This window comes from Bos taurus, chromosome 9, assembly GCF_002263795.3.
Source record: "Bos taurus isolate L1 Dominette 01449 registration number 42190680 breed Hereford chromosome 9, ARS-UCD2.0, whole genome shotgun sequence".
In the NCBI taxonomy this organism is placed as follows: Eukaryota; Metazoa; Chordata; class Mammalia; order Artiodactyla; family Bovidae; genus Bos; species Bos taurus.
The window spans coordinates 67,365,669-67,392,532 of NC_037336.1; the positions used below are offsets into that span (position 1 = coordinate 67,365,669).

Here is a 26,864-nt window from a genome sequence, read left to right on the forward strand (position 1 = left end):
TTTATTTGATTAGATCAATGTTTAATTATGTATTACATGTATTTTTTGTACTGAATATTTACTTATAAATTAATCCAACCCACAGCAGGAGTACTAATAGAAGCTTCCATCCAAACATAATAAGTAAACAGAAGACAAACAGCTGTTGCAAACATCCTATTTTTGAGTCTGGGCCTGATAACAAAAAATAGTTTGGAGAATTGGCTGCTACCATACACTCACATCTGTTGAGACTGTACTATTTCAACTCAGTTCTTGATCACTGCATATCACATGGTAGCAAGTAGTTCTCTTAAGTTAGAGAACTTAGAGAAAACACTAAATGCTAATTTATGTTTGGGAAGTTGTACTTCTAAGCTCTTCATCTTCTATGTAATGTTTAGTGAATTTATTCATGAGATGTTTATATTTTTAAGTGTACTCAATGGATCTAGGTGTTTGTCAAAATATATTAAGTAGGAAAAATTTAACCCATTTAATTGTAGTATTTAGAAATTTGACCTGGGGGACTTCCCTGGTGATGCAGTAGTTAAGACTCTGCGTTTCCACTGCAGGCAGCACCGATTCTCTCCCTGGTCAGAGAACTAAGATCCTGCATGCCATGCAGTGCAGCCAAAAATAAATTTTTTTGATCCTTCAACTTTTGGTGTTCTTGTTCTGGGAAAACCACTAAGTGTCTGCTTTTCAGTTGCAACCAGAAATATTCTTACCTGATCAAACTCTTATAATTCCTTTTGCTTTGAATCATAACTGAATATAGGGAAAATATAATTGGGCCTTGTTATACAAGAGACAGAAAGCTTATGCTGAAGATAGGTAGGCATTATTCAAGTGAATAAATAATTAAACAAAAGTTCATATGGGAATCTCATATTGACTTCTTAATTCCTCAGGATGTATCGTTCACGATTACTTTGTCTTTCCTCTGCCAATGAGAACACTGTAAAGATTATCTCTCGGCAGTGTTAATAGGAAACATTGTATATGAATATTGGCTAGGAGGTGGGTTGTGAGAATTTGGAAAGCATGGTGAAAGTTAGGAAGAATAAATGAGTTTAGGTAGTTCCATACAGAGTTGAAGGACTGTGCTGCAGGGAGACTGATTGGTCAATTAGTGAGTGTTACACTGAGGGACGGGCTTCCTTTGTGGCTCAGATGGTAAAGAATCTACCTGCAATGTGGGAGACCTGGGTTCGATTCCTGAGTCAGGAAAATCCCCTGGAGAAGGGATAGGCTACCCACTCCTGTATTCTTGCCTGTGAATCCTATATTGGGCAGAGGAGCCTAGCAGGCTGCAGTCCATGGGGTCATAAAAAGTTGGACATGACTGAGTGAATGAGCACACACGCACACCGAGGGAGTGTCTCTTGTGGCTGCCACAAAACTCTGTCCTTGGCCCTGTCACATTCATGATTTTTGTCACTGCTTTGGATACATATGAACTTTATTTTTTAATTTATTTTATTTTTGAGTTAATTTTTGGTGGCATATAGTTGGTTTATAATGCTGCGCTAGTTTCTGCTGTACAGCAAAGTGAATCCATTATCAGATCAGATCAGATCAGTCGCTCAGTCATGTCCGACTCTTTGCGACCCCATGAATCGCAGCACGCCAGGCCTCCCTGTCCGTCACCAACTCCCAGAGTTCACTCAGACTCACGTCCATCAAGTCAGTGATGCCATCCATCCATCTCATCCTCTGTCGTCCCCTTCTCCTCTTGCCCCCAATCCCTCGCAGCATCAATACGTATACATATATCTACTCTTTTTTAGATTCTGTTCCCATATAGGTCATTACAGAGTACTGAATAGAGCTCTCTGTGCTATATAGTAGGTTCTTGTTATCTATTTTATATGTAGTAGCATGTATATGTCAATCCCAATCTCACAATTTACACCCCCCTTACTCCCAGATAACCCTAAGTTTGTTTTCTACATCTGTGACCCTATTTCTGTTTTGTAAATAGGTCATTTGTACCATTTTTTTCTTAGATTCCACATATAAGCAATATCACATGATGTTAATCTTTCTCTGTCTTACTTAATGTATGAACTTTAGATGATACCAAGTACAAAGGAATGCAAAATTATCTTATCAGGTTGAAAGTGACCAAGTCTAAAAGTAAAAAAAAAAAAATCAGAAGAAAGATGAGAGGGAGATGGGTAGGGGGAGATTATAAAGTGAGAAAAGAGGGCAGGAAAAGCAGCAGAGATGGGAAAAAAGAAAAAAAAGAAAGGGAGAAATAAGGCAGGCAGAAAGTAAAATTCCTCAAGAATTTTTTTTTTCCTATGTGTCTCTTGGAATACATAAAGAAGGTTCTTCCCTTCCAAAGCAATATTTCTAGAATGCATTATCTCCAACTGACACCCAGCACTCCAAGTCCACTTTCTATGCATTAAAGATGATATGACTTTATGATCTCCCATGTAAATTCTGTCTGTTTTCTAATTCAGCATCATCTTGCATCTGTTCTATTCTAATAATTATTGTACTTTGAAAGGAGAGAATGCGCTCTTATTGCAATGTTCTAAATGTATTAAGCAAGAACAGAACAAGTCCTGAAGTGGGACACTTCTGTTTTGAAAGAGATCTCTGTGAATGAATGAAGTAATAACACTTAAATGGGAGGCCCCTTTTCCGAGTTTAAAACTCTGGGGCTTGGAATCTAGAAAGATAAATCACCTGCCCACTTTGTGATACTAAATTGAAATTGACAGGTATGTTTCATTTATCTTGCTCAATATTACAAAGCCTCTCCCTCCTTTGATTTTAGTATGTTCCTCCTGAAATATTTGCTGTGGTAAGAAAAGCAAATATTGGGTTTTACGCCCCACTTCGTGAAGTAAGAATTATGATGTTCTAATATCAGAGAACCAAATATTCCAGGTTTATTTTTCTGAAAAAAAATTTCCTTGCAGATAGATTGTCCTCCATAGAGCATCCATTCTTCACCCCTCAATTCATTCATATTTCCTGGATTGGGGGAAAAGAGAACACACAAAACTTAATACAAAATACTTTCATAAAGCTTAGCTTTATGAATTAACTTCAGCCTTTTCCACTCATGAGGGAAAACTTTCCTGCCTCATTAAATCTTTAATGCAATGTGCTGCCTGCACACTACATTATTATGTGTGACATGAGGTTATATATTGCATAGTAACTATAATGTTACTTGCAATCAAGCTGTTTCTTTCCCCTGAAGGTAGAATTAAGACAGGTACTCGTGGGAAACAGCTACTTGTGTTGCTCTATTCTTAATGGGGTGAAATTGAGAATCAGGAGAGTGAAGGGCTTAAGAACCATCTCCAGGAAGGGATGGGCGCTGCTCCTTTGTCTTGCAGTGCCTTTGCAACTTGATAACTAAATCTCCCCAAAGAGAATTTTACTTAATAGATAAGTGAAAAAGTGAAAATGTTAGTTGCTCGGTCGTGTCCAACACTCAGCAACCCCATGGACTGTGGTCCACCAGACTCCTCTGTCCACAGAATTTTCCAGGTAAGTATACTGAAGTGGGTAGCCATTCCCTTCTCCAGGGGATCTTCCCCACCTAGGGAGGGATTGAACTGGGGTCTCCTGCATTGCAATCATATTCTTTACCCTCTAAGCCACCAAGAAGCATAATTAAGGGGAAACGTAAAAGACTAGGTCTTTGGGGACTCCTACGGAATGAAATATCTCCATTAAATTCACTTTCTCTTTCTATTGAAGAGGGATAAAGTTTTCATCTCTGGTAAATATAGTCTAATCCATCCAGTAAAGATAACAATTGCCCTAAAGCAAACTGGAATCGCACTTATTTCTACCTGTGGGAAAGCAAATATCTCTAGCCAATAGATGATGACAATTTGGTTTTTAATAGCCAGAGAAAATGAAATCTTCTATTCTCTGTACATGGAGCACTTCATAAAATTAGAGAAATCAACATTGTCCCCAAGATGAACTAATATGAAAATGTCAAATATAAAACTGACAATTAAGTCTACAAAGTCCAAAATTGTGGGGAGCTGAAGTTATGCACAGTAAGCATAACTTAACAATGTGTGTGATGTATTGTTAGAATTCTTCGTTGCTATGGGAAGAGTTGGTTTATACAGAGTTCTGTTTGTGTGTGTGTGTGTGTGTTTAATCCTTTAGCTCTTTTACCAGTTGTGGTTGCTGCTGACTTCTCAGTAGATTTTAAGAGCATCACTAAAAGAGCTTCTTTTTCCTAGTCTTCTGTCCAGTGGGGCATCATCCAGGCAAAGAAAGAAAAGAGGCATTTCAATGGTCAGAGAGCTGTAAGAATGAGAGTTTCAGCAGAAAAATTACCTTAAGCAAATATAGGTAGCAGAATGGATACAAGAAAAGGCTGGATTGGGAATTCCAAAACTTTTTCAACATTTGCTTCTCTTTAGTTCAGTCGCTCAGTTGTGACTCTTTGCGACCCCGTGGACTGTAGCACGTCAGGCCTCCCTGTCCATCACCAACTCCCCCTTCTCCTCCTGCCTGCAATCCCTTCCAGCATCAGGGTCTTTTCCAATGAGTCAACTCTTCGCATAAAGTGGCCAAAGTATTGGAGTTTCCACTTTAGCATCAGTCCTTCCAAAGAACACCCAGGACTGATCTCCTTTAGAATGGACTGGTTGGATCTCCTTGCAGTCCAAAGGACTCTCAAGAGTCTTCTCCAACACCACAGTTCAAAAGCATCAATTCTTCAGTGCTCAGCTTTCTTCACAGTCTAACTCTCACATCCATACATGACCACTGGAAAAACCATAGCCTTGACTAGACGGACCTTTGTTGGCAAAGTAATGTCTCTGCTTTTGAATATGCTATCTAGGTTGGTCATAACTTTCCTTGTCAGACTTTATTTTTTAGGGCTCCAAAATCACTGTAGATGGTGATTGCAGCCATTAAATTAAAAGATGCTTACTCCTTGGAAGGAAAGTCATGACCAACCTAGATAGATCAACTGAAATGTGCCACAGTAGTTAGGGCTGAACAACAACAAAAAACTTTGTAATTTGGCAACTTAGCAATCATTAAAAAATAATTCACATAAATCTAAACAATATAATTTATTTTCTTCATAAATTACTATAGTTACTTACTAATGGGATCTTGCTTGATGAGTAATATTCAAATTTTCAAAACCTAGAATCAGATAAGACCCTGCTGCCCTTATTTTCTGTTACACATTAATTTTTGTACAACACTTGGTGTTTAATCACAACATTCACTGAAAAAGTTCCTTAACAAAGATATGACGTGACTGAAAATGCAAGTAAATAAAAACATAGCTCAAAATTTTGAGAATATCCTCTAGAGGAATATGGAATACTATCTGATAAAATTGTGAACTACCCAGAGCTAGTTGTTTGTGTGGGGTCCAATAGATACATAGTGTTTCTTTGTTTCCTTCAAAGGTTTACAGCATCCCACTGTGCCTTTGTGAGTTTACTGCAGTGCTCTGGGGCATCTGTGCCCAGAGCTAGTGAACAGGGAGCTAGATAGAGCCTACAGAGTATTGAAACTGCATGGAAACTTGAATGACACTATAGATCTCAGGGCCACTGCAGGTTCTTCATTAAGGAAGTGCAACAGCAGAAGTAATTGTTGATAAAACTTTCCCCAACAAAAAAACTAAAGTCAGAGAATGGAATTCAAATGCTTGATGAGGACCTAGTGAGTATGATATAGCAATGGGAACAGAAAATTAGACAAGAAGCATCTCAAGGAATAGGATGGAGGCACTGATCTGATTCAAATAATAGAGTGAAAGCAATATTATGTAGTATCTATAGTTTCCACTTTACAGCAGAGAAACGAAGCAATGGCTTGACTCATGTGACATGGAAGTTGGCAAAATACTTGTTTGTTTCCTGGGAAGAGCCAGATAATAAACTTTGGGTATTCTGAGTGTTTGTTATTAAACAGTCCTTCAGTACAGAAATGTTACAGGCTGAACTGTCCCCCTCAAATTCACATGTTTGAAGTCCTAACTCCCAGAACCTCAAAATGAGACTGAATTTGAAGAAAGGATCTTTTATTCTGACTAAGCTAAAACGGGGCACTTAATGTGGTCCCTAATACACCATGACTTTTCCTTATGAGCAGAGGAAATCAGGAGACAAACACACACAGAAGGAAGACCGTGGGAGAACACAGGAAAAAGATGACCATCTACAAGCCATGGTGAGGGGCCTAAGAAGAAACCAGCCTTGCTGACATCTTTTCTTTTTTTGGATGGGCAAGAAGTAGATTTATTAATACCGAATGCTAGTGATAGATGCAAGTGGGCAGGTGACGGGGGTTCTCCCAGCTGACGCCTTGATATCAGGTTTCTGTTGTTTATCCAGTTTCTGGACCTTTGTTATGGCACCATGACCAAATTCATCTAGGAACATGGGATGGGATAGAAGATACAGATTGAGAAACCAGGGCTGAACACAGTTCAATCCATGAGAGAGGAATGGAAAGTCAGTAAGAAAGGATAATCAAAAAAGGGTAAGAATCTTAGAAACATCCAAATACTGAGTATAGAATAAAAGAAAATATATTTATAATGGAGACAGAGGTACCTCTGTCATACTCCAGGGAAAGAAGTATCAGAAAAGTTTAATGCAGTAGGAAACCAAAGAGTCAAGAATCTCAAGAATTATTATACATCACATGGAACTGGACAAAAGCCCATTTGTGGTTGCTAGATAGAGCTGATAAGTGACCTTTCAAGACATACTGTTAGTGAAGTTCTAAGTGTGGAAAGCAGGCTGAAGTAGATCAAATAAGTAAGGTTGGATGAGTAGAAGTACAGAAAATGAGGTGGTAATACCCCATACCTCAGAGTTTGATAGCAAAACTAACAAATGTCCAGAGATAATATCTAGCAGGGACAATAAAGTCAATTGATGACTTGCAGCTCTGTGCACATTTGATTTGAAGGAGATAGTGAAGACTGGGACACTGAAGGAATTATTGGAGAGTGGAGAAGCAAGCAGGTGAAGGAGCCAAGTCAATATAGCATTTGGACTATGGAGCGCAATATAGATGGAGAAGTGACAGAGAAGCCTTCATCCAAAGCTATCTATGAAAGGACAACTTATATTCCAAGTGTTTCCACAGCTTGTTCCCCAGAAAACAAATATTCCATAGAAAGGAAGTGTTTATAGCTTTATTTTATTGGGGTCCAAAATCACTGCAGATGGTGACTGAAGCCATGAAATTAAAAGACACTTGCTCCTTGGAAGAGAAACTATGACAAGCATAGACAGCCTATTAAGAAGCAGAGACATTACTTTGCCAACAAAGATACATCTAATCAAAGCTATGTTTTTTTTCAGTAGTTATGTATGAATGTGAGAGTTGGACCGTAAAGAAAGCTGAGCACCAAAGAATTGATGCTTTTGAACTGTGGTGTTGGAGAAGACTCCTGAGAGTTCCAGGACTGCAAGGAGTTCGAACCAGTCAATCCTAAAGGAAATCAGGCCTGAATATTCTTTGGAGGAACTGATGCTAAGCCTGAAGCGCCAATACTTTGGCCACTGGATGCAAAGAGCTGACTCATTGGAAAAGACCCTGATTCTGTGAAAGATTGAAGGCAGGAGAAGAAGGGGACGACAGAGGATGAGATGGTTGGATGCCAGCACAGACTTGATGGACATGAACTTGAGCTATACTCCAGGATATGGTGAAGCACAGGGAAGCCTTGTGTGCTGCAGTCCACGGGGTCACAAAGAGTCAGACACGACTGAGTGACTGAACAACAAATAACTGACTTATTACAAAGACTCTCTCCAGAGATGTGTACCCTCTGGGGAAGACACATTAGCTGGAAACAATACCAAGAAATTCTTGGTTTCATTTCTTATAAAGAGATTATTTGATGCAGTTGATAGATAAATAGAAGCAAAGGAGTTTTGTTGTTCAGTTGCTCAGTCATGGCCAACTGTTTGCAACCCATGGACTGCAGCATGTCAGCCTTCCCTCTCCTTCAGCATCTCCCAGAACTTGCTCAAACTCTTGTCCATCAAGTCAGTGCTGACATTCAACCGTCTCATCCTCTGTCGTCCTTTTCTCCTCCTGCCCTCAATCTTTCCCAGCATCAGGGTCTTTTCTAATGAGTCAGCTCTTCGCATCAGGTGGCCAAAGTATTGGAGCTTCATCTTCAGCAGAGAATAAATAATTAACCCTAGGAGGTATGCTCAGTCATCCAATATGTCAGACTCTTTGCCACCTCCATGGACTGTAGCCCACCAGGCTTCTCTGTCCATGGGATTTTCCCAGCAAGAATACTGAAGTGGGTTGCCATTTCTTCCAACAGGGTATCTTCCTGACCCAGGGATCGACACAAGTCTCCTGTATTGCAGGAAGGTTCTTTGCCACTAAGCTTCCCAGGAAGCTCCATTCCTAGGAGATGCAGTTTCTCAATTAAAGGATGATATTAAAACAACCTTTTTTAAAAAATTACTTAAATAAGTACTTGACTAAGTAATTATATAGAGATATATCATCAGTATATACCTTAGGGTGAACGAAATAGACAGTGATTTTAATATTATGGAAATGAACACTTTTAGCTTGAGGGAAAAACATCTGGTAACAGTATCATGCATCTATTTAAAATTGACTGTTATTTCACAACCTGCTGCTGCTACTGCTAAGTCGCTTCAGTCGTGTCTGACTCTGTGCGACCCCATAGACGGCAGCCCACCAGGCTCCCCCATCCCTGGGATTCTCCAGGCAAGAATACTGGAGTGGGTTGCCATTTCCTTCTCCAATGCATGAAAGTGAAAAGTGAAAGTGAAGTCGCTCAGTTGTTTCCGACTCTTAGCAACCCCATGGACTGCAGCCTACCAGGCTACTCCATCATGGGATTTTTTCAGGCAAGAGTACTGGAGTGGGGTGCCATTTCACAACCTAGATGGAAGCAAAAAGGATTCACTTATGAAAACAGTTCAGTTCAGTTCAGTCGCTCAGTCATGTCCAACTCTCTGCGACCTCATGAATCACAGCATGCCAGGCCTCCCTGTCCATCACCAACTCCCGGAGTTCACTCGAACTCAGGCCCATCGAGTCGGTCATGCCATCCAGCCATCTCATCCTCTGTTGTCCCCTTCTCCTCCTTCCTAGTATCAGAGTCTTTTCCAGTGAGTCAGCTCTTCACATGAGGTGGCCAAAGTATTGGAGTTTCAGCTTCAGCATCAGTCCTTCCAAAGAACACTCAGGACTGATCTCCTTTGCTGCTGCTGCTAAGTCACTTCAGTTGTGTCTGACTCTTTGTGACCCCAGAGACGGCCACCCACCAGGATGCCCTGTCCCTGGGATTCTCCCGGCAAGAACACTGGAGTGGGTTGCCATTTCCTTCTCCAATGCAAGAAAATGAAAAGTGAAAGTGAAGTCGCTCAGTCATGTCCGACCCTCAGCGACCCCATGGATGATTGAAAAACCAGTCCTAGAGGTGCATGAAAGAGTATAGAAAAAAAGTTGTTTTATGAAATGTGAATGAGAAAGCAATTTCTCATTAGTATTACTACTGCTATAAGCCCTCAGGTGAACAGGTTGACTTCCGCTCCATTGTTTGTGTTGTATATAACTATAAAAGGCTCCTCTCTTTTTCTATGTAGTTATTTGTTGTTTTTCCCCCATTTCCACCCTCATTACTCTCTCATATTACCTCATATATAATATGACTTTATTATAAGTAGGTATGGAAAATACTTTGACAAATCAAATATTGTAACAAATCAAACATTTTTCTTTTCATCTTGAGTCTCAATATCTGGGATGTTCAAATTACGTTTTGGCTCTTTTCTTTGGCAAAATGGGAGTTACCTTTAATTCTAAGTTTCTTAAATTTATTTAAGGAAATTAAGAATTAATTTACCTTGATTTTTTTCTTTTTTTAAGGAAACCTGTTCTAGAAGGATGATAGCATGTAATTTAAATTTTAATAATCAAAATACATTTAGAAGCTCAAGAGTTTGTGACATTATAGATCTATGTCCTTTCCAAACTCAGTCCCTACCTCCTATTAAATATTTTTATTAATTTAGGAAATTCTGAATAATTAAGTTCTCTTTGAAATATATGAAACATCCTTTGCTGCTGCCTTTCTGGACTCCCATCATTAAGAAAATGTCTGGTTGATTTTTGAACAAGCATGTTTTGGAAGCTTATCTTAATAGAACCAAAAACCTTTTACATAGATTCACCCCTCATTACTTACAGTAATGCCAAGTGCTATAGTCCAGGCAGATATTTTTTATTTTAGATATGAAAAGACATGATAACAGGGCTATTTTTCAGTGGAGCAGAGGAATAAAAGTTTTCTGAATTTTAGTTCCTTATAAAGCTCCCTGTAATGAACTCTTAGAAGACATTGAGAAGCTGTGATTTAAAAACTTTGTTTAATCAGTCATGGTGAGCTGTGTTCCATTCCCAATGGAACAACTCTAAAAGGAATCTGGGTTCCTCCTCCTCCACCCAGAGCATCACCAGGAGTTGGTTTGTGGTCAGGGTCTGCCATGAGAGGCCGTAGAGAGCCCAGGGCTGCGAAGCTAGGTCTCTGCTTGTCATTATGGAGAAAACAGCAGAATACAAATGATCAGCTTTGTTTTATGAGTGTCTATTTACAATGCTGGGGTGGAACTTTTTAGAAAAGCACTGCAGCATTTGCATCATCTGTCATTCAAGTTCCAATGTTGATTCCTGTCCTGTAAATGATCTTGCTTTCCTATTTTTTTTTTTTTTTTTTAATCCTTTGTACAAGGTTACTGTCAATGTCAGCAAATGTAAACCTCAAGCATACATTGTATGGGGTTCAGCATGCATGTTGGAAGGAAAGAATTTTGTTTAATGAAAAAGGATAACAGCATTCATTCACACTAAGCATATTTGATTGCCCAAGGGAAAGTGTATCTTCTTTTGGAATTTTGATTAATTTTTTTCATGATGTAAAATTTGCTGCTTTATTTCTTTTTCTTTGACCAACAACATTCTGAGCATAGCTTATAGTCTAGGTAAAGTGCCTGTGAAATGGAGTGATGCTTTGCTGAAAGCATTCAGACCCACAGAAAGTGAGTGACCCTCAGTGATGAGTAGAAATCTCTCAGTTTTAAAAAAGATCCTTCTCTGTTTGGGAATTGTAAAGCTCAAGCTACACACTAGGAAAAATGACAGGAGGGGCTGTGTTTGGTTCCCTGGAAATTAACCTATTTCAGCAAGCCTGCAACACCAGGAAAAAGAATACATGAATTTATATGATGTGTGTCAGGCTTGCCATTGATAGGTAAGGTTCGTATAAAGGTTACTCCTAAAGAAATGTCTATCATTCTCAATCTGCATGCTCATGATTTCTGTTTCTTCCAAATCCTGCCCTATAGAACAATAAAATAATTTAAAAATAATAAGCAAAGCACAGTTGAATAGCCCATCTCCTGTCCTGTAATGATGACGTATCTTCTCTCTTGTAGCTCACAGCAGCTGGAGGACAGTTGATGTTTACCGTATCATATGACCTTGAAGAAGCAAACGAAGATGCAGAACACACACTCCAGCTTATGGTTATCTTAGAGGTAGAGTATGGGAAGTGTCATTTATGTTTAACTGCTTTACACTCATGTAATCTGAGGTTATTCCTTACCTAACTAGTTTAACATTCATTTATATACTACTAGAGAAAAATATTGTGATTTGGGAATTTTTTTCTGCCATTCACTCTGAGACATATCTAAAAGACTGAACATAGGTCTTGGGTTCCAATAGTAAAGGGAATTTTTAGAGCAGACTTGAAATTTAAATTTAAAACCTAATGACCATGTCCCCCAGAATATAAGGATACTAAAAGTGTTTGAGCAAATGGCTGATTTATATAGTTGTAGTTTTGCCATCTCTCCTTGCTTCCAAGTAGATTTTCTTGTTTATACCTTTGTTTATATTAGGTAAAAGTCAATGGAAAAAGGGAATCTTATCTATTTAGGTACAGTTGAATCCTGACTTCAAAACTCTCTTAATTTAACTAAGAAAAATATAGGAGAAACTGCTTTGAGCATTTGGAGGGACACAGGCAGTTCCCAAAGGCTAGAAAGTTATCACATAAAAGCTGCCTTCCTTTCTCATATTCTTCCTTTCTTCTCCTCTGCTCACACAAAGGCACACATTTCATGCATATTTATGGGTCCAAAGGGATCTATGCTGAGTTAGCATGGGGCTCTGTTGTTGTTTTGGTCTTGAAATGTTCATGCATGAGAATCAACTTAACAAAAAGTCTTCCCCCAAAATGAATGTTTCCAGTATTAGGTGAGGTGATCTGAGTGATATATATCATTACATATGTGTGTGTGTATGAAAATAGAAGTATGTCATGGAATTCCTTTGAGATAAAAGGGGTTCTCTAAATGTAAAATGTGGAGAAGCTGTATATTATTAATATGAGTGAACTAAGATAAAAGGTTAACCCAAATGATAATAATGCCATTATCAGATTGTAATCATGAAACTGTTGAATTTTTCCTTGTTTTTTTTTTCCCCCAGATTGAAGAGTCCTTTAAAACGAAAGCTTCATACACTGTTTTAACTTTTCTTCCCCATTTTCCTATACAATCCACATTCACCATAAAATAGTATATCTGAAATATTCAGTTTTGCACACTTCTATAAAATTGACGTATTTGTAATCATATATATCTAGACTTACCAAGTACTAATTATTTTAGTAAATAGAGGAATAAGAGTCATGCATAACCAAGAAACTTATACTTAGTGGTACATCGAGTTAAGGCTAATATTTAAATTGTTTTCTCTCTGCCTTTTATACATACTAGAAATATCCTGACAGGGAAAGCTAACCTGAAATAAAAAACCTACTGATGATAACCTACAAAGAGGAGAATCCCTTTTTTCACAGTTTTATCCTTTATACTCTCTTTTCCCCTTTAGGGAAAAGACTTGAGAATCAGCTCAGCCCAAGAGGAGGTGTATCTGCAACCATCTGAAGAACATATTAATGTGTTGTCACTTAAAGAAGAATCATTTACCACACATGGCACAAATTTCCCAGTCAGTAGAAAGGAGTTTATGACAGTGCTTGTGAATTTGCAGAGAATTCTCATACAAATCACATACAGCCTTGGGATGGATGCCATCTTCAGGTAAACTCAGGAATTGCATCTCCAGCTCTTACACATTTGCCTTGGGGCGGACGTGCAAGTGCTAAGTGACTGAAGATCCCTGCTGCTGCTAAGTCGCCTCAGTCGTGTCCGACTCTGTGCAACCCCATAGACAGCAGCCCACCAGGCTCCCCTGTCCTTGGGATTCTCCAGGCAAGAGTACTGGAGTAGGTTGCCATTGCCTTCTCCTAAGGTTTTCCATCTTCAAATAATAGTTAATGGAGCACTGGTTTTCTGAAAAGTGTTTCTATTGATCTTTAAAATTTTACCTACCCAGGATGAATCTGTCTTAGTCCTTTTTCAGTATTGATGATTCTCAGTTCTGCCAGAACATGCAATAAAAATGATCCCTATACTGAGAAATGCTATACTGGAAAGCACAGTCTCCTTTTTGATGACTCAAATAGTGGAAAAGTAAAGTGATATAATTCCAGGATACCCATATTCAGAAAGTGGTTTGTAAAATATTTTCTTCCATTAATTCATTCAGTAGATTCTGACTTAATAGTATATGGTTGATAATGAGAGATATAAGCACCTCCATTTGAATAACCACAAGTTTTTTTGTGAAGCACTGTAATACTATAATGGCTGCATGATATCAAGGAAAGTAAGACTAAGAATTCAATTAGCTCTATTGCTTATTATATGTGTGACCTTTGGCAAGTGGTTGGTCCTTATGGCAACTGGATTTCTTCAAATGTGAAGTGGAGATAATAGTGCCTACCTTTCAGGGTCATTGTGAAAATTATATGTGATAATTATGTAAAGTGCTCATTACCTTAAACACTTTCAAGGGATTATTCCTTTCTACTCTCTGTTTTGTCTCCTTAAAGAGAGAACTCCCCAACTTGAGCTAAACATGTCCATAAGAGGCACCCTAAAGGCTTCTTTCCATTAAAAAAAAATTACTTACAAATTTCATGGCAATTTTTTCCTGCGTGTGTGCATTCTAAGTCGCTTCAGTTGTGTCTGACTCTGTGCAACCCTGTGGACTATAGCCCGCCAGCCTCCTGTGTCCATGGGATTCTCAAGCAAGGATACTAGAGTGGGTTGCCATGCCCTCCCCCAGGGGATCTTCCAGACCCAGGGATCAAACCCAGCATCTCTTATGTTTCCTGCATTAGCAGGCAAGCTTTTTGCCACTAGTGCCGCCTGACAAGCCCAATTTTGTCCTAAAGCAGCTTAAATTAGATGATCAAATGTGACCCCAAACCGACAGCTTGGCATACCCATCAGCACAGCAGTGTCTCCAATGCTGGTTTATCTACAAGAGGGTCTTTTAATTGCTGAAGCTCCACCACCCCCCTTCATCTGCTTGTGCTGTCTAGTTTGTCTTTCACTTGTAGTATTTCAACTAAGCGTAATCATCATTACCATCTCCCTAAGGAGAGAATCGCAGATTCAGAAACAGAACCACTGCCAAACAATGTACCTCTTTTGCATAGTCAATGCTACTAGAAGCTGGGTTAAAACGCTGTGAAGATGAGAAGCAGCACTTCGGAATTAATTATGTTTTTTCACATTTAGTAAATAGAGACTGTCATGATGTTTAAAGAGTACAAAGAGATGAGTCCTCTGGATTTCAAAATAAATGACAAGCAAATTGACAAAAAGTGGCTGAGGGGTTTATTTTTGCCAGCCTTGCTTCTCAGACTAGTTAATCCAAAGCATTTCTCCCTGATTCATGGGAGATAATTTTAGTGTCTGCTTATCTTAAAATCTCTAGTTTCATTTGAGCCTTCTGAGCTTTTCCCATACGTGAGCAACGCGTTCACAGAGCATGGCTATGGGATCCGACACAGGAACTAATTCATGTGGGTGGTGCTCTCTGCAGCCTACATCACACAAGGCTCTGTAGTTCGAGAAGTTAAAGCCATATTGTATGTGAAACTCCTACCCACTTCAGGTGAGCCACAAGCCAGCATGAATCTTGAGTCAGTAAGCTTGTTATATTTTATTTATCTCTGATCTGTGAGTGGATTGAGTCCTATTTGTAAAACATCACTTGAATTGATTTCAACTTGTCTTGCACAGTAGGCTTCCAACTTGGTATACGGCTTGTGTGTAAGCACAAGTAAATTGAAGCTATCACAACAGAAATTCATGTTTAGAATTATTTAAGGAGGATTTACTTCCATGGTAGTTCTCTCAGCAAATGGGTTTATGTTCCTCCCTATACAGAGGAACTGAAATTGAATAGTGGAAGGAAAATGGGGCAGCAGGTTAGAATTTTGACTTCTGTTTTCAAATTAGCTGTTTAATAGTTGTGAACATAGTGTTGTTTTAGATCTCTTTGGATTTCAGTCACCTCATCTGTAAAATGAGGAGGACAATTGCTTGTCAATGTCAAACAGTCACTATGAGAATGGAATTAAAGCAAAAATGCTTTGCTTTTGGCCAGTTAACACACAAATCTGAAGCATTTCCATCTGACCTGCATATTCTAGGAAGTACCATTTTCTCCATTAAGTACCATTAAGACTTGAAGATATCTAGAATAACGAATGGACTGGTGTTTCAAAATTGAGACCATTTTTGCTGTCATTCTTTTCTACAGTGCTGAGGAGCCCATGTGATAAAATTAATTGATTTTCTTCTCATTGTACTCATTAATAAATGAAGATAAAAATTTCCTTTAAGAATGTAAGAGAAATCAACTTAACTGTGAATCTTTCTCCTTTAAATTCTCCAAACCTTAGTTTCAAAAGCAATCCTTGATATTTAACTTGATATTTTTCTTATCGCCTGTGAAAGTGAAAGTGTTAGTTGCTCAGTCGTGTCTGACTCTTTGCGACCCCGTGGACTGCAAACCACCTGGTTTCTCTGTCCACGAAATTCTCCAATCAAGAATACTGGAGTGGGCAGCCATTTCCTTCTCCAGGGGATCTTCCCGACCCAGGGATTGAACCAGATCTCTTGCATTGCAGGCAGATTCTTTATCATCTGAGCCACCAGGGAAGACTTTATACCCTATAGTAGACATTAGTACAGTTCATCAAATTTTAATCTCCTTCCTTTGAAATATTGCATTTCCTTTGAGGGTAGATGTTATCATAGGTCTTGGTTTGGCCAATGAAATGTGAGCTGAAGTGATGTATTATTCCTGTTCTATTATCCCCACTCCCAACCCTAGAAAAGCATTGAATTACCTGTAGGAGACTCTATGGAGCTTACACAGTTACCAGAACATAAAAACAGTCTGAAATATTGACAGCACATGGAGGTCAGCTGCCCTGAAAGGTTACCCAGAACCGTAGAGGATTTTCCATGAGTAAACTTTTGTTTTCTGTTAAGCCACTGAGAATTCAGTTGTTTGTTAGCCCAGCATAACTGAGCCCATTGTGACTTTATTGTGATAAACCCATTTATCTTTATTGTTTGAAAAGACATTTCTCCTAGGCTAGACATTTTCACATGACTTTTAAGAGTGGTTTTTTTTTTTTTCTGGTATCAAAAACATTACACAGAATTTATTTAATAAATTATCCAATAAATAATCTAGAAAAATCCATATAAACAAAGGAGTGTTTTGATGATTATAGAAATAGTGCTGATAGTAAACTTCTACCTTATGAAAATAATAATCCAGGTAATCACATTTGAAGAAATTATTACAATGAGGTCTCTAACGATCTTAAAAGGACTTCTATAACTTGCTCTTGGGAAGAGGTTCAGCCAGTTTTATACCAACATGTGTTTTTTTCCCCCATTGCCTTTCACTACCTCCCAAATCTAGTCTGTAATATTGGGTTTATTCAGTCTGCCAGCATTTCCTGAGTGCCTTTCCTGTGTATTTGAATCTTAGCTTCCTCTTTTGTAAAATGGCAGAAACATACCTAACTTTCAAGATTGAATGCTCAGTGAGAAAATGATGTATCTGAGACATCTGACCTTCTGTCTAGCATACAGTGGGAGACAATGTTGGGCAACAAGCTAACCATTGGTTTTTAATTTCAGTCTGTGGCTGCACAATATTTGCAGACAGTATTATATAGACAAGGCACTTCTCTGAGCTTCGGGTTCCTCCTTTGTAAATGTGGGCAGAAACATGATTACTGCATTGGTTTCATTGATTTTTTTTAATATAATTTTATTTATTTATTTTGGCTGTGCTGGGCTTTCGTTGCTGCGCTGGCTTTTGTCTAGTTGCAGAGAGCAGGGCTACTCCCTAGTTGCAGTGCATGGGCTTCTCATTGAGGTGTCTTCTCTCGTTATGGAGCACAGGCTCTAGGGAGCACTAATTTCAGTAGCTGCGGCATGTGAGCTCAGTAGTAGTGGTTCTTGGACTTTAGAGCACAGGCTCAATAGTTGTGTCACACAGACCTAGTTGCTCCACAGAATGTGGGATCTACCCAGACCAAGAGATCGTATCTGTGTCTCCTGTATTGACAGGCATATTCTTCACCACTAAGCTGTCAGGGAAGCCCAGTTTCCTTGCTACTTAAGGGAGATATGTCTCAAGTTCCCATTATAATGCACAGAAGTTTTAATTATTATAATGCACACTTCAGTTCAGTTCAGTCGCTCAGTCCTGGAAACTTACTCCCAGATATAGCGCCGCTCAGTCATGTCTGACTCTTTGTGACCCCATGAATCCCAGTATGCCAGGCCTCCCTGTCCATCACCAACTCCCAGAGTTCACTCAGACTCACGTCCATCGAGTCAGTGATGCCATCCAGCTATCTCATCCTCTGTTGTCCCCTTCTCCTCTTGCCCCCAATCCCTCCCAACATCAGAGTCTTTTCCAATAAGTCAACTCTTCACATGAGGTGGCCAAAGTACTGAAGTTTCAGCTTCAGCATCATTCCTTCCAAAGAAATCCCAGGGCTGATCTCCTTCAGAATGGACTGGTTGGATCTCCTTGCAGTCTAAGGGACTCTCAAGAGTCTACTCCAACACCACAGTTCAAAAGCATCAATTCTTTGGCGCTCAGCCTTCTTCACAGTCCAACTCTCACATCCACACATGACCACAGGAAAAACCATAGCCTTGACCAGACGGGCCTTTCTTGGCAAAGTAATGTCTCTGCTTTTGAATATGCTATCCAGGTTGGTCATAACCTTCCTTCCAAGGAGTAAGCATCTTTTAATCTTATTGCTGCAGTCACCATCTAGTAATTATTATGATGCGGTAGTTCTAGGCTAAAGAAAGAAGATACAAAGATGGATAAATGATCAGTGAATTCAAACAACGTATAGTCCATTATCCAAGTCAGACGTATGTTTGTGGTATATAATAAAGAGCGCAGTGGAAGTCAGCGCAATGAATATTGGTAGGACTAAGTAGAAAGAAATATGAATTCTCATATTAGCATTTAGTATATTTTTGATGAATGGTTTGCAACAGTAGTAGATTCTGTTCGTTATTTCCCTTAGTTGGCACAGGACTGACAGTGTTTGGGGGAAATGTCTAGCTCATGCCAAGATAGCTCACTCAGACACTCACTGAGTTTGTAAATGATTCTGTTGCCTTTTTCAGTTACGTTCAGTCGCTCAGTCATGTTTGACTCTTTGCGACCCCATGAATCGCAGCATGCCAGGCCTCCCTGTCCATCACCAACTGCCAGAGTTCACTCAGACTCAGGTCCATCAAGTCAGTGATGCCATCCAGCTATCTCATCCTCTGTCGTCCCCTTTTCCTCCTCCCCCAATCCCTCCCAGCATCAGAGTCTTTTCCAATGAGTCAACTCTTCGCATGAGGTGGCCAAAGTACTGGAGTTTCAACTTTAGCATCCATTCCTTCCAAAGAACACCCAGGATTGATCTCCTATAGGATGGACTGGTTGGATCTCCTTGCAGTCCAAAGGACTCTCAAGAGTCTTCTCCAACACCACAGTTCAAAAGCATCAATTCTTCGGTGTTCAGCTTTCTTCACAGTCCAAGTCTCACATCCATACATGACCACTGGAAAAACCATAGCCTTGACGAGACGGACCTTTGTTGGCAAAGTAATATCTCTGCTTTTCAATATGCTATCCAGGTTGGTCATAACTTTTCTTCCAAGGAGTAAGCGTCTTTTAATTTCATGGCTGCAGTCACCATCTGCAGTGATTTTGGAGCCCAAAAAGATAAAGTCTGACACTGTTTCCCCATCTATTTCCCATGAAGTGATGGGACCAGATGCCATGATCTTCGTTTTCTGAATGTTGAGCTTTAAGCCAACTTTTTCACTCTCCTCTTTTACTTTCATCAAGAGGCATTTTAGTTCCTCTTCACTTTCTGCCATAAGGGTGGTGTCATCTGCATATCTGAGGTTATTGATATTTCTTCCGGCAATCTTGATTCCAGCTTGTGCTTCTTCCAGTCCAGTGTTTCTCATGATGTACTCTGCATATACATTAAATAAGCAGGATGACAATATAGAGCCTTGAGTACTCCTTTTCCTATTTGGAACCAGTCTGTTGTTCCATGTCCAGTTCTAACTGTTGCTTCCTGACTTGCATACAGATTTCTCAAGAGGCAGGTCAGGTGGTCTGGTATTCCCATCTCTTTCAGAATTTTCCACAGTTTATTATGATCCAGAAAGTCAAAGGCTTTTTAGGTATGAGATAAAAAATTGATTAGACTTCTTTAATTGAGTAGCACTTTGTGGAACTTTCACAAGACAGAGGCTAAAGGAAATTCTAAGTCATCGTCTTGTGTTGCATCAAAAATGAAATAGAACAAAGCCCCTGAACAACAATAAAATCTTTATCTATGGTAACAAACTGAAAGTAACATTTATTTAGTAGAATTAAATGGAGGTCTTCTATATTTAAAAAAAGTGAATTAAAAAAATTATTTAAAAGAGTTAAGATCAAATGTCCTGTTGTTTAAAGAATAATTTGGATTTTTTCCTTTTTTTGTGAAGCATGATATATCTAACTCTGGTTGAAAATATAGTAAAAAATATACAGAGTACTCTTTAAGTCAGTACCAGGGCAATGTTTCTTATATGATTCCAATATTTTCAATAATAGCTTGTATAATTATGCCTTTGCTCTTCATCCATCATCTTATCTGTATTTCCCTTTCATAATAACTAGAAAGAACCAGCTAGAACATTTGACAAATCTTTGACAGTTTGTGCATCTCCAACAATACTTTATTACTACCAGCATTATGTATTTTAATGAATACAGCCTGTATCAAGAAAAGAAAATGACCATATTGGAAGGGGAAAAAGAATAAACCGCAGACTTCTTCAAGAGTAACACTAAAAACTGTTCAAAACATTAAAATCCCATTTAACAAATATCAGAACCTAATGAACATTGGGACTGCTCAGTGAATACTAATGTGGAATATTGCTGGGAAAGATGTTTGAGTGCTGAAATTTCTCATAGCTCAAAATGGTTACATAGATTAAGGAGAGGAACATCTGTTGTTTCAAAGACAAATGAAAGTTGGTGGCTCATTGAAAATATTTTTGTTTTGTTCCATTTTAAATTGTTTCTTAATGTAGTCATTTACTTTCTTTCTATTTTAAAATGTTGCTATACTACAGTCCACGCTTAGTTGCTTCGACTGAAGTGTCCAACTCTGTGACCCCATTTAGTCCGCCAGGCTTCTCTGTCCATGAGATTTCCCAGGCAAGAATACTGGCGTGGGTTGCCTTTTCCTTCTCCTTGGATACTACAGTCCATAGGATCGCAAAGAGTCGGACATGACTGAAGCAACTTCAGTTCAGTTCATTTCAGTTGCTCAGTCATGTCTGACTCTTTGCGACCCCATGGACTGCAGCATGCCAGGCTGACCTGTCCATCACCAACTCCCAGAGCTTACTCAAACTTATGTCCGTTGAGTCAGTGATGCCATCTAACCATCTCATCCTCTGTCGTCCCCTTCTCCTCCCACATTCAATCTTTCCCAGCATCAGGGTCTTTTCAAATGAATCAGATCTTCACATCAGGTGGTCAAAGTATTAGAGTTTCATCTTCAGCATCAGTCCTTCCACTGAATATTCAGGACTGATTTCCTTTCGAATGGACTACTTGGATCTCCTTGCTCTCCAAGGGACTCTCAAGAGTCTTTTCCAAAACCACAGTTCAAAAGCATCAATTCTTTGGCACTCAGCTTTCTTTATAGTCCAACTCTCACATCCATACGTGACTACTGGAAAAACCAATGCTTTGACAAGACGGATGGCACCACTTTATTGGTAAAGTGATGTCTCTGCTTCTTAGTATGCTGCCTAGGTTGGTCATAACTTTTCTCCCAAGGAGCAAGTGTCTTTGAATTTCATGGCTACAGTCACCATCTGCAGTGAAATTAGAGCCCCCCAAAATAAGGTCTCTCACTGTTTCCATTGTTTCCCCATCTATTTGCCATGAAGTGATGGGACCAGATGCCATGATCTTCATTTTCTGAATGCTGAGTTTTAAGTCAACATTTTCACTCTCCTCTTTCACTTTCATCAAGAGGCTCTTTAGTTCTTCTTTGCTTTCTGCCGTAAGTGTGGTATCATTTGCATATTTGAGGTTACTGATATTTCTCCCAGCAATCTTGATTCCAGCTTGTGCTTCTTCCAGCCCAGCGTTTCTCATGATATACTCTGCATAGAAGTTAAATAATCAGGGTGACCATATACAGCCTTGACATACTTCTTTTCCTATTTGGAATCAGTCTGTTGTTCCATGTCCAGTTCTAACTATTGCTTCCTGACCTGCGTACAGGTTTCTCAGGAGGCAGGTCAGGTGGTCTGGTATTCCCATCTCTTGAAGAATTTTCCAGTTTGTTGTGATCCACACAGTCAAAGGCTTTGGAATAGTTAAAGCAAAAGTAAATGTTTTTCTGGAATTCTCTCGCTTTTTCAATGATCCAATGGATCTTGGCAATTTTGATCTCTGGTTCCTCTACCTTTTCTAAATCCATCTTGATATCTGGGAGTTCATGATTCACAAACTGTTGAAGCCTGGCTTGGAGAATTTTGAGCATTATTTTCTTAGTGTGTGAGATGAGTGCAATTGTGCAGTAGTTTGAGCATTCTTTGGCATTACCTTTCTTTGGGATTGGAATGAAAACTGACCTTTTCCAGTCCTGTGGCCACTGCTGAATTTTCCAAATTTTCTGGCATATGCAGTGGCTGACTTTATTTTTCTGGGCTCCAAAATCACTGCAGATGGTGATTACAGCAATGAAATTAAAAGACGCTTACTCCTTAGAAGGAAAGTTAATGACCAACCTAGACAGCATATTAAAAAGCAGAGATATTACTTTGACAACAAAGGTCTGTCTAGCCAAGGCTATGGTTTTTCCAGTAGTCATGTATGGATGTTAGAGTTGGACTCTGAAGAAAGCTGAGCGCCGAAGAATTGATGCATTTTAACTGTGGTGTTAGAGAAGACTCTTGAGAGTCCCTTGGACTGCAAGGAAATCCAACCAGTCCATCCTAAAGGAGTTCAGACCTGGGTGTTTATTGGAAGGACTGATGTTGAAGCTGAAACTCCACCCTTTGGCCAACTGATGCAAAGAGCTGACTCATTTGAAAAGACCCTGATGCTGGGAAAGATTGAGGGCATGAGAAGGGGACGGCAGAGGATCAGATGGTCGGATGTCATCACTGACTCAATAGACATGGGTTTGGGTGGACTCTGGCAGTTGGTGATGGACAGGGAGGCCTGGCATGCTGTGGTTCATGGGATCACAAAGAGTCGGACACGACTGAGCAACTGAACTGAACTGAATTGAGTGCAGCACTTTCACAGCATCATCTTTTAGGATTCAAAATAGTTCAATTTAGCATGCATGAATACTCTTTCTTAATTTTTTGTTTATTAATCTTATATTGATTGTTCTGGGACTATATCTATATACAGTTGACCAGGCTCCTGGTTAGTAAGCTGTGATAGTCTTTTATATGATAATCAACTAGTATGCATGCATGCTAAGTCTCTTCTATTGTGTCTTCTTTGAGATCCCATGGACTGTAGCCAAGCAGGCTCCTCTGTCCATGGGATTATCCAGGCAAGAATACTGGAGTGCTTTGGCAGGCCCTCCTCCAGGGAATCTTCTATTTGTCTCTGGCATTGTGAGGCAGGTTCTTTGCATCACCTCGAAAGCCCAATCAACTAGTATTGTTGTTCAGCCACTAAGTCGTGTCTGACTCTGTGCCTCCATGAACTGCAGCATGCAAGGCTTCCCTGTCCTTTCACTATCAACTAGTATCAATTCAGTTCAGTTCAGTTGCTCAGTCTTGTCCCACTCTTTGCGACCCCATGAATCACAGCACACCAGGCCTCCCTGTCCATCACCGACTCCCGGAGTTCACTCAAACTCACGTCCATCGAGTCAGTGATCCCATCCAGCCATCTCATCTTCTGTTGTCCCCTTCTCCACCTGCCCCCAATCCCTCCCAGCATCAGAGTCTTTTCCAATGAGTCAACTCTTCGCATCAGGTGGCCAAAGTCCTGGAGTTTCAGCTTTAGCATCATTCCTTCCAATGAACACCCAGGACTGGTCTCCTTTAGTATGGACTGGTTGGATCTCCTTGCAGTCCAAGGGACTCTCAAGAGTCTTCTCTAACACCACAGTTCAAAAGTATCAATTCTTCGGTGCTCAGCTTTCTTCACAGTCCAAGTCTCACATCCATACATGGCCACTGGAAAAACCATAGCCTTGACTAGATGGACCTTTGTTGGCAAAGTAATGTCTCTGCTTTTTAATATGCTATCTAGGTTGGCCACAACTTTCCTTCCAAGGAGTAAGCATCTTTTAATTTCCTGGCTGTAATCACCATTTGCAGTGATTTTGGAGCCCAGAAAAATAAAGTCTGACACTGTTTCCACTCCTTCCCCATCCCCCATGAAGTGATGGGACCAGATGCCATGATCTTCATTTTCTGAATGTTGAGCTTTAAGCCAACTTTTTCACTCTCCTCTTTCACTTTCATCAAGAGGCTTTTTAGCTCCTCTTCACTTTCTGCCATAAGGGTGGTGTCATCTGCATATCTGAGGTTATTTATATTTCTCCCACCAATCTTGATTCCAGCTTGTGCTTCTTCCAGCCCAGGGTTTCTCATGATGTACTCCGCATGTAAGTTAAATAAGCAGGGTGACAATATAGAGCCTTGACGTACTCCTTCTCCTATTTGGAACCAGTCTGTTGTTCCATGTTCAGTTCTAACTCTTGCTTTCTGACCTGCATATAGGTTTCTAAAGAGGCAGTTCAGGTGGTTTGGTATTCAACTAGTATAATAAACATGAAATCATCTAATTCTGAAATTAAAGTGATCAGAAATATAAGTTTGTCATGCGACAGTCCATTAGTTGCAGGCAATTAGATGTCACAATAAATTCAGATGAGTTCTGGCCTTTGATCTCAAGTCCTAATACTAACAGTTTTCAATTTATCTTTTTTATTAGATCAAAGAAGTAATTTTTCTTTCATTTCTCTTATTTTATTCATCTAAATATAGATGTTAAACTTCAGTGCATTGGTTTGGAGTATGTTACTCACTACTCGTAATATAATTTAATTCCATTCCTCTATCCATTTATTTTTTCATTTATCATGTGTTTTTAGTCTTGTATCCATCCATTTATCCATCTGTCTCTTTGTCTACCCACTCGTCATCTATCCTTCTATCCATCCATAGATTCATCCATCCAATAAAAATGTGTTGAGTGTGTACTGAGGTGATCAGGCTAGGTTTAGAGATGACACATCAGAATCTCTTTTCTTAAGAACTAGCTTATAAACTCATGTTAACATAAATAAGTAGTATCTTTATTTTAGTAACTCTTGCAAACCTTATGTTGTATTAAGAATTGCCACATTTATAAATTCCACTCCTGTTTATAGACCCCAAAGAATTAAAAATGGGTACTCAAAAAGACTTATACACAAATGTTTATAGCAGTATATTTACAATAGTCAAAGAGTAATAATAGCCAAACATCCATCAACAGATGAATGGACAAAAAAATGTGGTATATTCATACCACAGTAATAGAATATTGGGCTTCCCTCGTGGTTCAGACAGTAAGTGTCTGCCTGCAATGCGGGAGATACAGGTTTGACCCCTGGGTTGGGAAGATCCCCTGGAGAAGGAAATGGCAATCCACTCCAGTACTCTTGCCTGGAAAATCTCATGGACAAGAGGAGCCTGGTAGGCTACAGTCCATGGCGTCACAATGAGTCAGACTATATCTATACATATAGATATAGTCCCAGGACAATCAATATAAGATTAATAAACAAAAAATTAAGAAAGTATTTATGCATGCTAAAGACTGAGCAACTTTAGAATATCACTACCATAAAAATAAATGAAATATTGATATGTGCTACAACATAGATGAACCTTGAAAACACTATGCTAACAGAGAGAAGTCAGACACAAAAAGTCATATATTATATATGTCCATTTGTATGAAATATCCAGAATAGGTAAATCCATGGAGACAGAAGCAGATTCATGGTTGACAGGAATTGAGGAAATGGTGGAATAGAATAGAGTGTGACTGCATGATAGACACAGGGTTTTATTGTAGAGGGGAAAGGGAGAGCTAATGAAAATGTCTAGAACCAGAGATGGTGGTTGTACAACATTATAAATGTATTAAATGACACCTTAAAGATGGTGACTGCAGCCGTGAAATTAAAAGACGCTTACTCCTTGGAAGGAAAGTTATGACCAACCTAGATAGCATATTCAAAAGCAAAGACATTACTTTGCCAACAAAGGTCTGTCTAGTCAAGGCTATGGTTTTTCCAGTGGTCATGTATGGATGTGAGAGTTGGACTGTGAAGAAGGCTGAGCACTGAAGAATTGATGCTTTTGAACTGTGGTGTTGGAGAAGACTCTTGAGAGTCCCTTGGACTGCAAGGAGATCCAACCAGTCCATTCTGAAGGAGATCAGCCCTGGGATTTCTTTGGAAGGAATGATGCTAAAGCTGAAACTCCAGTACTTTGGCCACCTCATGCGAAGAGTTGACTCATTGGAAAAGACTCTGATGCTGGGAGGGATTGGGGGCAGGAGGAAAAGGGGACGACAGAGGATGAGATGGCTGGATGGCATCACTGACTCGATGGACGTGAGTCTGAGTGAACTCTGGGAGTTGGTGATGGACAGGGAGGCCTGGTGTGCTGTGATTCATGGGGTCGCAAAGAGTCGGACACGACTGAGCAACTGAACTGAACTGAAAGTGATTATGTTATGTGGAATTCATCTCAATTAAAAAATAGTGCCAGTGACACTTTATACACAAGTTTATTTGGTGGGAGAAAAATGACTGAAAATTTATTTAAATCTCTATGTAACCCAAATGCTGTAAAACAGTGATTTTTAATGCTTGCCAGTTTAGAACCTTCTGCCAAGCTTTCTAAACTGTGCCCCCAGAGAAGAAAGCATCCAAAAAATGGTGTCGAATGAGTCAATCTGTAGGTAAATATAATTTGCTTGTCTTTAGAGAATGCTAGCTAGCACCCAGCACCTACAGCATTCCCATCCAGATGTCTGTTTTCTACGATTTCAAGATGATTTTCCTTTTCTACTTCTCAATTATGTATGAACTTAAACATGTTCCAAGGTATTATCAAGTCTTGTTGTTGTTGTTACTGGCTCAGTCATGTCCAACTCTTTATGACTCCATGGACTGTAGCCCACAGGCTCCTCTGTCCATGGAATTCTCCAGGCAAGAATACTTGAAGTGGGTCATCATTTCCTTTTCCAGGGGATCTTCCTGTAGATTATTCATGTAGTCATTTTGATTCAACAGTCAATGTATGTTA

At 39.4% G+C, this 26,864-nt stretch overlaps 1 protein-coding gene across 1 annotated transcript in view; it reads left to right on the forward strand.

The window, feature by feature from the left end:
* Positions 1–26,864, forward strand: part of LAMA2 (laminin subunit alpha 2) — a 699,730-nt gene that overhangs the window by 376,301 nt on the left and 296,565 nt on the right. Inside the window, exons 13-14 of the mRNA XM_002690220.6 lie at positions 11,454–11,555; positions 12,919–13,130. Coding sequence (XP_002690266.2) covers positions 11,454–11,555; positions 12,919–13,130 — 314 coding nt within the window. The remainder of the gene's footprint in view (positions 1–11,453; positions 11,556–12,918; positions 13,131–26,864) is intronic.